The 11,064-nt window shown below is 37.0% G+C and overlaps 1 protein-coding gene across 2 annotated transcripts; it reads left to right on the forward strand.

Annotated features, from left to right (window-relative positions):
* Positions 1–1,244: 1,244 nt before the first annotated feature.
* On the forward strand, positions 1,245–10,699 carry nprl3 (NPR3-like, GATOR1 complex subunit; the record flags this gene model as incomplete). Of its 2 annotated transcripts, XM_038703275.1 has the most annotated exon segments (9): positions 1,245–2,479; positions 3,266–3,335; positions 5,553–5,591; positions 6,323–6,455; positions 7,266–7,340; positions 8,658–8,811; positions 9,004–9,085; positions 9,209–9,346; positions 10,543–10,699. In XM_038703275.1, coding segments are annotated over 9 exon segments (1,044 nt in total), but the record flags the coding sequence as incomplete, so codon positions are not given.
* Positions 10,700–11,064: the final 365 nt, after the last annotated feature.

Consider the following 11,064-nt stretch of genomic DNA (forward strand, 5'->3'; position numbering starts at 1 on the left):
GTACCTCTGTGTGTGTATATTGTGTAGGCTGCCTCCCTCCCCTCTCTCTCCTTCCATCCCTCTCTCTTTCTCTCTTGCCCTCTCTCTCTCTATCCCCAACCGGTCGAGGCAGATGGCCGCCCACCCTGAGCCATGGTTCTGCTCGAGGTTTCTGCCTCTTAAAAGGAAGTTTCTCCTTGCCTCTGTCGCCTAGTGCTTGCTCTTGGTGGGAATTGTTGGGCTTCTGTAAATAACATCATAGAGTATGGTCTAGACCTGCTCTTTTATGAAAAGCGTTGTGAGATAAATGTTGTTGTGATTTGGCGCTATATAAATAAAATTGAATTGAAATTGAATTGAATAAGGAGAGGGCTGAGGAGAGGACTGGTGTGACACCAAAATGTGTGACCTATCAGATTCTGTGATCCAAATGGGAAGTTAAGCGCCAGAGGGTTTTGTTGACGATGTGAAGTGGTTGTAGTTTTGTTAGGTTTAGGTACTAAAAGTACTTGGTTGGGTTAAGGCACCAAAAGTACTTGGTTGGGTTTAGGCACCAAAAGTACTCGGTTATGGTTAGGGAAACATCGTTGCTCGAGCTTTTCAAATATACTATTTGGTACAAATTTGGGGTTAAGGTTAGCCTAATCTTAACAGCCCCTGATCTCACCATAAAGTTGTTAGGGCTAGCCTTTTTACATTATATTAATTCACTTAGCTGATGCTTTTATCCAAAGCGATTTACAACACATGTCAGAGGTCGCACGCCTCGGGAGCAACAAGGGGTTAAGTGTTTTGCGCAGGGACACAATGGTGGATGTGTCACAGTCGGGGATTGAACCCTGGTCTCTCACACCAAGGGCATGTGTCTTATCCTTTGTGCCATCACCAAACAAATAGGTTATATTCTTACCGTTATAATAGACTATCTTGATTAGAAATCCTTGGATAATATGATTTTACAGTCTTAATCGTACTTGAGTGGTAGACCATTTAAGAAGACACATCTCAGGGGCTAAATGAATGGGTCAGTGATAAATTCAGTTATTTGCTATGACTTAGCCTATCTTTGAGAGGGAAAACAAAATTTGCTGGTTGTTCTGGCTTCTTTAAAATGTGCAATTTGATAGAAATGGGTGCGGTCATCTGAAATTAATGATAACAGCTAGTGCATCAAAATACTGTATGAGGGCGACAAGTAGTGACTGTGTCAGTATTAGTGGTCTCTTTCATGTAGGTCTCAGTCTTTATTTGATGGGGTATAGCTTTGCTTTTGAGTATGGAACTTACCTTGGCCTAATGACAAGACACTATTTAAGACATGGCTGCTTCGGCGCATCCTGCAATTTAAGAAATTCATTCATTTAAAATGATAAGGCCAACCTATTAATGATTTTAAAGTAGCCTAAACAAGAGACACAAAACAATGACCTAAAATCTGTGGCATGACTGGTAGCACTATGTTATACTCTTTTAAATTATTATTTTTTAAATTATATTTTAGTTCTGCAGTATTCTGATTGATTATTGTTCACATGGTTATGTGGTGCATAGAAGTGCACTGACTGAACACAAAAGAGTTCCCATGTAAGACTATAAGATTATTTTCTGGCTACTGCTATTGACATTGGGGAGAATGGTTTATTTTGAGAATGAAATGAGTAATTCATGGTACCCTTGCGTTGTGAAGTAATGTGGATGGTCTGGTAATGTGGATATCAGAAAGGGTAAGCAGTAAAAAATGTTTAGATCTTTTTAAATCTAGGTTAAATATAAAGAGCATATTTGAATTGCATAACAATTCGTTCTTAGTGTGATAGCCTATGTATAACAATAATAATTATAAATGTATTGTCAGATTTAAAATCATATTGACCCTCTATGACCTGGATGAATTGCTTTATTGCCTACAGGACGAATTTTTATGCAGTTGCATTGGTTGTAGGCTATACCTTCGTAGTTCATCATTAAACACTAAGTTATTAGTTCATAAGAGATAGATAGATAGATTTGAGGATAGCAGGAAGGAGGAAAGACTGATGTAGGTGGACCATAGCAGCCTTCTCTGTTCCAGCCGAACATTTTTTAAAGTGACACACAACAATCGCAACTGTACTGTGCGGTAGGGGGGACATTTTAATGGCCAGCCAACCAAGTTAAAACCTTTTTTTGTCCACGGTCGGTGTTTGTGTATGGCAGATATTAATAGGAGCATCGACTGCAACAAGCTAACGCTCACTGTTTAGTCGTAGCTCGCGACAGACGTTATTGTGTCGCAGCTAACGTGTAGTTAGCTAGAATGCTAACATGACGTTCAACCCATCAGCCGGGTTACCAGACGACCGAAAATCCATTTACAGTCAGTCACAAAATAGCGTTTACAAAACTGGCGATAAAACAAGCCCCATTAGCGTCATACTGGTTAGCTCTGGCAGCCGGGGGAACAAACTACTTTTTCGATACCCTTTCCAAAGAGTGGCTGAATGTCCGTCATCTCTTACAGGTAGGCGTAGCATTAAGTTCGCATCCAAAAGAGCGTCACTGTTCCTCATCTAACGCTAGCGTTAGTTCTTCTTTATTCGGTTAAACCCCTGACTTCCAAGTTCTCACTTTCAAATAATTACTACATTTATGATTCGATTCAATCCAATGCAGCAGTCCAGCAATAAAAAGATTACAGATGTAATGCTTACAATAATAAGATTGCTACTGTAATCTCTTAATTTACTCCACACTTTTAGGTTAAAAGTAAATGTGGCGTTTCTTTAAGGTAAATTATGTGTTGTTAAGGCCCACTTGTGCGCACTGTTCCTCTTTCTGAGAATCCGGTTTCCGGTTTTGTCGTTGTGATTTTTGGAGCTTAGTATGATGTAACTGTAAAACCCCAGTAATCAAGGCTGTCACACCAGCTGAATACAAACTAGCAGTATGTCTAAGGTCTGACTTTTATAACTTTATATAAGTTAGAGTTCACTGCTACATAAGGCAACCTGCAGGTACATCTAATATGGCAAGAATAGGTTAAACAATTAATGCGAAACACTGGAAAACTGCCTTGGCAAAGCGCAACAATGACAAGTAGACAACAACAAATTATAGCTTCATACACATAGCAACAGACCAATAAGATTACATAACACCTCTCTGACACGTTTGACATTCAGATTGTTATATGAACATGTTGTTTGTTGTGGGTTCTAATGGGGCTTAATCTTAACCCATATGTTTTTTTTAATAATTGGCTTCATCATCAGTTATACTAACTAATACTATTATTTCTGTCCACAAGCAAAACAACGAAGTCCATATGCACTGAACACAACTGGGGATGGCCTTGAAGATCAGGATGGTGATTCAAGGTATTGCCTTCAGTTAATATTACTTCATTTATAAATGACTGGGGAAATGACTGTTGATGCACACAGAGCCCATTCTAAAATCTGCATGTGCTACTCACTCTCAATAGGTTATTCCTCCCTAGTGCGTTGGACTTTTTTTATTAAAAAAAAACCTCATTGTATTTTTCAGGTGGAATTGAGGAGCTGGGCCGTATATTTAATTTAACCCATGTGGTTGAGCTTTATTAAACTCCTCAAAATTAACTTAACTTGCTGTACAGTTGGTGCTTCAAGGCTTAAAGGCTCTATTCTCAGCTGCTGTTTGAATATGCTGGCTTATCTGAACTAATAAGAAAAACAAGTCTATACACCTCCACAAATGACTTTATTTTTTTGTTAGCTCCACTTGTACTGAGAAAACGCGGCAGGGATTGTTTCTGCATGCTTTACATAAACAAGGTCATACAATTTGTTGTTAAACCTCATCTGACTTTTTCTAAACCTAACATGAATGTTAGGACAAGAAACTGTCAATCATAGAAGATGGTAAGATGACACAGGGATTGGTAGATACTAAAATTATGATGGCAGTGGCATTGCTGCATCATTTCATGGTTTTAAGCAAAGAAATTAAAGAAGAGAGGATGACTTCTTCATCAATTGAGTTGAAGGAGAAAGAGGGAAACTGTAAATGGATGCAGCAGATCTGACAAAAGTTATGTTGAGTCGTGTTCAGATCAGTCCACAATCAACAAACCATGTGTGAAAATGTGTTTTGTCAGTAAAGTATATTGAACTAAGGTTTATCTGTTTATGGTATAAACTGTGCTGGTGGTGAGATTATTATAGATATTGAATAACCTGCTCTATAATATAGAAACAATAGACAGTATAAAATTAACAAGCAGTGTAAGAATTTCACAAAACAATTTACCAAAACAAAAATGAGCAAGTAAAAATTGAGATATCATTTTATAGTTGAATATGTCCTGCAGTGTGTTGAGTTTAAATTCTGGGTGGTGATCAAGCAGTGGAAAAGACACTTTCTTCTGGCGTGGGAGAACCGGGTTTCGATTCCCACTGCGACATCTACCATCCCTGAGCAAGACACTTAACCCCTAGTTGTTCCAGAGGCGTGCGACCTCTGACATATATAGCAATTGTATGTCACTTTGGATAAAAGTGTCAGCGAAATGACTAATAATTAAAAATTAAAAGAAGAAATACAAATGCAGATATAGTGGAACACCTATCTTTGTCCTCTTGAGCCGTTCGCAATGAGTGTTTGAGCTGTCGCTACTGACGTGTGGCAGAAGTTGTACGAAACATGAACAGAATTGGCAAACCACTTGAACCCCACCCTGTTTGCACACTCAAAGATGACCCTAAATAAATGGCAGTTGGTGAACCTTTCAGTCTTGTCCGCAGTTTTCCAACAGCATTTAGTTTTCATCATGCTGCTGCATCAGTCGTTGGTTGTTTGAAAATGCTTTGGTAACAGGACTGTAAGAAGCAGCCACAAGTGATCATTTAAATTATTTTAGCAATTCAGCACATCGGGTGTAATCACAATAAACTGGCAAAAGTTCATGGAATCGTTTATTTAGTTTTTCTTTGGCTCAGTTTTCCCCTACTCCATTTCAAACAAGCCTTTGTAGTATGTACTCCAGTTTTGTCCGTTTTTAAAAATGACCTTTGAGAGAGTTTATACTGGGTTATTGAACTGTTTACAACACAACAGAGCCTTATAAATTTCACTTTTAAAGTCAATTGTATTGTATAGTTATAATAAATGTTATATGGCCTGTGATTTTTGTCTTGGTTAAGAACCTGGCAGCAGCATTTTGTCATGCAGAAGTCATGCAGTGACAGCTTTATAAAGACCAGTATAAAGTAGTTTGCAGTATTTAAATGGCTTGTTATGACTGCAAAAACTAGTTTCACTGTATCTTTTTGAGTAATGTTAACATTTTAGATGCCTTTATGACAATTTGAATATTTAAGTTCTTATAACTGTTTTAAGATAGATCTTTTTAAACATTAATGACACCGAGGTGTAGAGTAAACTGGTGAATTGCTTGAATCAACATGCAGACCAGCATTTTTTCACATCACAGTATCATATATTTGTTCGGGTTGTTTTGATGTCCATTTTATGCATTCAGCCCAACTGTGTGTTGCATTTTCCCTTTTGTTTGCTTTTTTTTCTTCTGTTTTATGGCCCAATTCCCATTTCAGAGAACAATCTCCACTAACTGACGAACAGTTGGTAGCAGGGTAAGACCAAATCATTCTAAACCACCTTTCCTTCGCTTAGATCACCCCTCTCTTTTTTTATCCCCTTCTTTCCTGTTTTGTGTCCTATATGGATCCCCAACCCTAATCTCAGTAAAAATCCTTGTTAATTATCAGTAGCAGATCCAGTGAATCAATGCTTTAGTTTATTCAGGATTTCAGTGTTGCTTGCCTCCGTACTGTATGCCCTTTTGAAGAAAAAAAAATCATCCAACAGTTTAAGACTATAATTAGAGTTTTAATTCACAATGATTGATAGACTCAGCATTACAAAACAAATGCAAACTACAATAAAGAAACTACTACACATTATTTTCAAATTGTGTTGGCGGGGTAAGTCTATAGTGTTTTCTGGAAGTTAACGCCTTGATTTTTATCCCTTTGATTGCAGCATGAGTTACTTAAGACAATCCAGCATGAGTCTTTCACATTCTTCATTCATACAGCGACTTCACTGTTTCTGCAAGGATGCCTCTTCCTCTATTCTCCTCTCCAGTAGCCACACACGCTTTTTTTATTTACACTCTTATTGTTGAAGTACATTACAGGCAGATGCATCTGATAAATGCAACAATTCTCATAGACAGGAATGTGAAAAATCTAAAAGAAGCTAATTTAAACATTCCCAGCTGTGTCCCAGCTGCGTCTGTGCTGTACCCTCTCATCCCACCCCGCACACCTTTGTCATTATGACTGTTCTTCCTTTTTTAAAGGTTCTCTGACATCATCCTCGCCACCATCCTAGCCACCAAATCTGATATTTGTGGAAAGAAGTTTGAACTGAAGATAGACAATGTTCGATTTGTGGGTCACCCTACTCTCCTTCAACATCCTCCCATCATTCAGGTAAGGGACACAATGGCAGATAGCTATTTATCACTGTTAAGAAACGAAAAACTGTTTGATATATTGGCTAAAGAATTACTATTTTTTAATAGTTTTAAATAGTCGGTATGGTCATTTGCGATGTGTATTTTGCAGTAGCTGTTATTATAAAAAGTTTCAATCACAAGCATCTAACCTGTGATTTATAATATCAATTAAAAGGTGAACAGTGCCATCTTGAATTCTTGAAATTGATGTGTCTTGCCATCTTGCATTGATGAGGCTATAAGGTCATTTGTTATTTCACCATGGCCCTCTAAAGTCATGTAAGCTCTGCACTTTTGCAGATTAGTTTTAACTTCTGCAGCGCCCCCTACTGACTGAGTTGTTTTTTGTCTGGTGATTTACGGCCTGTGTTTCCTAGATGAAGTATTTTACAGGGGATGGTGACAATGACAAGATCATGTAAAAAAAACAAAACACTGCAATTCAATAACGTACTCTATTATAAGCTAAAAATAACAGGAACAATGTACATTATACTGTAATGCAAAACACCTACTGTACATGATTTGGCCATAGAGCTCAGTCAGTACTCCTCTGATTCTCTGATACTGTCTCAATAAAAACTGAAAATGTGACCAAAAAGTAGATTTATTGCAGAGCTTGTGTAACATTGTGCTTGTGCAGCTTTTGTTGTGTTATATTTTTGAATTCAACTGCTTTTTAAATTAAGTATTGATATAGTTTTATATATAATATTTGTAAATGCCTTGTTTACTTTATGCATCTTATAAAGAAACTTTCTTTTTCTGATTTCTTCCTGTGCAGGTTTCTAAGACAGATCCTTCACCTAAGAGAGAAATGCCTACGATGATATTGTTTAATGTGGTGTTTGCACTAAGGGTATGAAAAGACTTTTAAATTATAATTGTTTTCATTTTTGCTCTACCATTTGAACTAAGATTTGTATGTATGGTAATATTAACATTATAAATGAACTTTAAAAGTTTATTTTAAACGATGGCACTAATAAGTCAAATGGGTGGGACACGTAAATTGTGTGTTAATCTGTTTATTCTGTGAATGGGAGGGGTGTTTGTGAGTGATAATATTCCAGTATACTCTATCTGAGAGAACATTGGAACTCAGAGGGAGTAATTATGCTTAATCATGCCAAGCAATCAAGCCTAACATGGCACAGGCTGTTCCTCCCCATGCTGAGTCACGGTACCCACTCCCAGTATAGCTGAGATGGCGCAAGAAGTGCTCAGTCATCTTTCTTAATGGCATCTGCCCAGCAACTGCCATATTTGTACCCTCAAAATTTCCTAAGAATAACAGTCCCAGTAGGCTATTTTAATATGGCAGTGTGTATTCACAATGGGCATAATTTCAAGATTTACTAGTAAAATTTTACATTTTATTAAATCCAAAATTCCAATTTGTACACCAGAATTTTTTTAAATATTATTTTACATGTTCATTCATACAGATTAGCTTTTTTTGTTGTATCGAAATCTACTTTACATGAAAATTACGGCAACCGATTTACTTTCCAATGCGAAGATTATGTTGGTCAGTAACCACCTATTTTATATATGGAAGTCACATCATTTATATACCTGAGGAGAACAGAACATTACACACCTCTCAGTATAATGCAGTGCAACGCTACCGTAAATGCCGGAGGCCAAACGTTTTTTAACACAGTCTCAATAAAACCTGAACAACTAGCCTTACAGATATTCAATGTATTACATTAATAAATTTGTAAATGTAATGGATGGCATCACAAGTGAAAATTACAGGTGAAACTAATCAACTGTTAATTCTGGCAATTGATTTTGGCTGAAAATGTTAAAAAAAAAGACAAATAAATATATACTTATATATATATTTAGCATGAGTGTAATTTGAATCATGTGTTACCTTCATATCTTTGAAAGTTGCATTTGTTTTTAAGTGTGTCACATGGTAAGATCTTTACATCACATAAGGGAGCTCTGAAGTAATTTAAAGCACATATATGTTTGATGTGTTAACAGTAAACGGGCTGGTAATGTTTGATAAGAATATTAACTGAGCTACAAATTAAAGCACTGATGTTATAAATGCAATGCAATATGTAATTATTGAGTTGTATAAGTAATACTAACATGTTTCTGTCAAAATCACACTGTTTAAAAAGTGTGTCCCTCTCTCCATCTTTGGGCTCTACAGGCTAATGCTGACCCGTCTGTCATCAGCTGCATGCACAACTTGTCGCGCCGCATCGCAATAGCCCTGCAGCACGAGGAGCGCCGCTGCCAGTACCTGACCAGAGAGGCCAAACTGATGCTAGCCGTCCAAGATGAGATTACCACCATGACTGAGAGTGAGAGACACACTTCTCTCACCTCACAGTTGACAGAAATTTGATGCTCCGTCTCTGTATCCGTATCATTCATACATTATATAACAGTGTAGCTTGCCTGTATACTAACATTGCGATGATGTATTATAGTTGAGATTTGAACGTATATTTGACAGTGTTCTCTGTATTTTTGTTTTTTTTTCCTGATCTAAGCGGAAGGAAGCCCCCAGTCCCCATTTAGACAAATTCTTCCCAAATGTAAGCTGGCCAGGGATCTGAAGGAGGCTTATGACAGGTTAAGCACATTAATTAAACACATTGCACATAGTTATTTTAGATTAGTTATTTATCTCTTTTTATTACCATGCTGAATGTATATTGTTCTTACAGCTAACTCTTAATATTCATGTTTTTGCAGCCTTTGTACAACTGGTGTGGTGCGACTACATATTAACAACTGGCTCGAGGTGAGCTTCTGTTTACCACACAAAATCCATAGGATTGGTGGCAACTATATCCCCCCAGAGGCATTGGAGCGCAGTCTTAAGGCTATAAGGTGTGTTTTTACTTTTTTTTTTTTTTTAATGTCTTGTACTTAAATATAACATTTTATCTGACCATAAGAGTAACTTGTTCACATAGGCCAGACACTGGCTTCTACACAGTTTTATCAGGGTTGAAACTTTTAAACTTACACTTCTGGCAACACTCCTATCACTATTAACCACATATACTCAACCCCTTCTTAATGCAACACATGTAGGTAGGGTTATCACAAGTGTTTTTACAGATAAAGCTTTTTTATGCAGTATTTACTATGATATTAAGATATTACATCTAAATTGTCACATTTTAATTTACTATTTAAGAAATTTAGAACATTTACTATTAGTTGTTCATATATTTACTTATTTTCTGTCCACAAATGCAACAGCACCTGTTGGGGATAGAAGAAACTTGACCACTGCCTATTTACCCTAGTTTTTGTATTGTTCATTTATACTCCACATAATTCCTCTGCCTCTGGATGGAACCTTAAAGCATCATTTTGTTAATTTGTTCTGATCTGACTTGGTGCAAGTCATGCAAAACTGCAAACTGACTGCAAAGTTGACCTGGTTGAAGAAAAAGAACAATAAGAGGTGATAAACTTGGGACCCTAACACACACACTTATATTTAGTCAACCAACCTGGGTAGACCTTTATGACTGCCAGCACAGGATTTTACAATCCTTTTTAATGTGTGTGTGTGTGTGTGTGTGTGAATGCATGCATTGTTCACCCACAGGTCGACTTCTCAGTATAATCTCCATCAGTTTGTTATGTCAAACAAGTATTATGTCTTTAACAGCTTATTAAGGGCTGTTAATTTTGTGACCTACAATACTGACACACTATTTAAATCTAAAGAAACCATGTAATGTTTTCTGTGGGTCATACTGCCACCTATTGTTACTTCAGCATACTTACATCAGAGTTGTGATCAACTTCTACCTCTCCTTTTATTTCTGTGCTTTTAAGCGGAACAAAACCTGAAATTAGTACATGTGCATTTTGAAGACATGAAATTACAACAGCTGTGCACAAATAATTTATTTTTAATTAATCAGAGTGATCAGTTTGTGTTCTCAGATACACATAGTACATAAATGTACAGACACTTGTGTTGTACAGACTGGTAGTTACACATATTCCAACTGGCTTCTATTGAGGAGGGTTCTCTTGATCTCACATGTTGTTTGATCCTCCAGACCCTATCATGCACTGCTGCTGCTGGAAAGTGAGAAGGCACTGCTGAGCCAGCTTCCTCTGGACTGCTCGCCTGCGATGGTGCGCCTCATCAAAACCTGCTCAGCGGTAAAAAACCTGCAGCAACTTGCACAGGATGCAGACCTTGCCTTACTTCAGGTACATGACAGTCAACACCGCATGCATCCCCACTGTACTTTACTACACTAGATGTCATTCTCTGATCTCAAAAGTCAAGTCAAGATAACTTTATTGTCGTTTAGAATATACACAGAACAGGTGCACAGTAGAAAAACTTTGCATCCAGCTCACGAAGGAATACAAAAATACTGTACTAAGTTAATAAATAGTGCACTATATACAGACATACAAATAAAAATATGTACATACTGATGATTTAAATTGCACATACTAAAATTATTCATACAGAAATGCAATAATTAAGTCCATTCAGTAATCACAAAGAGTTTGGTAATTGTATTTTTAAAACCTTTTTAGTTAAATACAAGGAAATGATTTGTCAT

This window comes from Micropterus salmoides, unplaced genomic scaffold (genome assembly GCF_014851395.1).
Source record: "Micropterus salmoides isolate LMB-PRFRI ecotype aquatic unplaced genomic scaffold, ASM1485139v1 Ms_hic_scaffold_10, whole genome shotgun sequence".
NCBI lineage: Eukaryota > Metazoa > Chordata > Actinopteri > Centrarchiformes > Centrarchidae > Micropterus > Micropterus salmoides.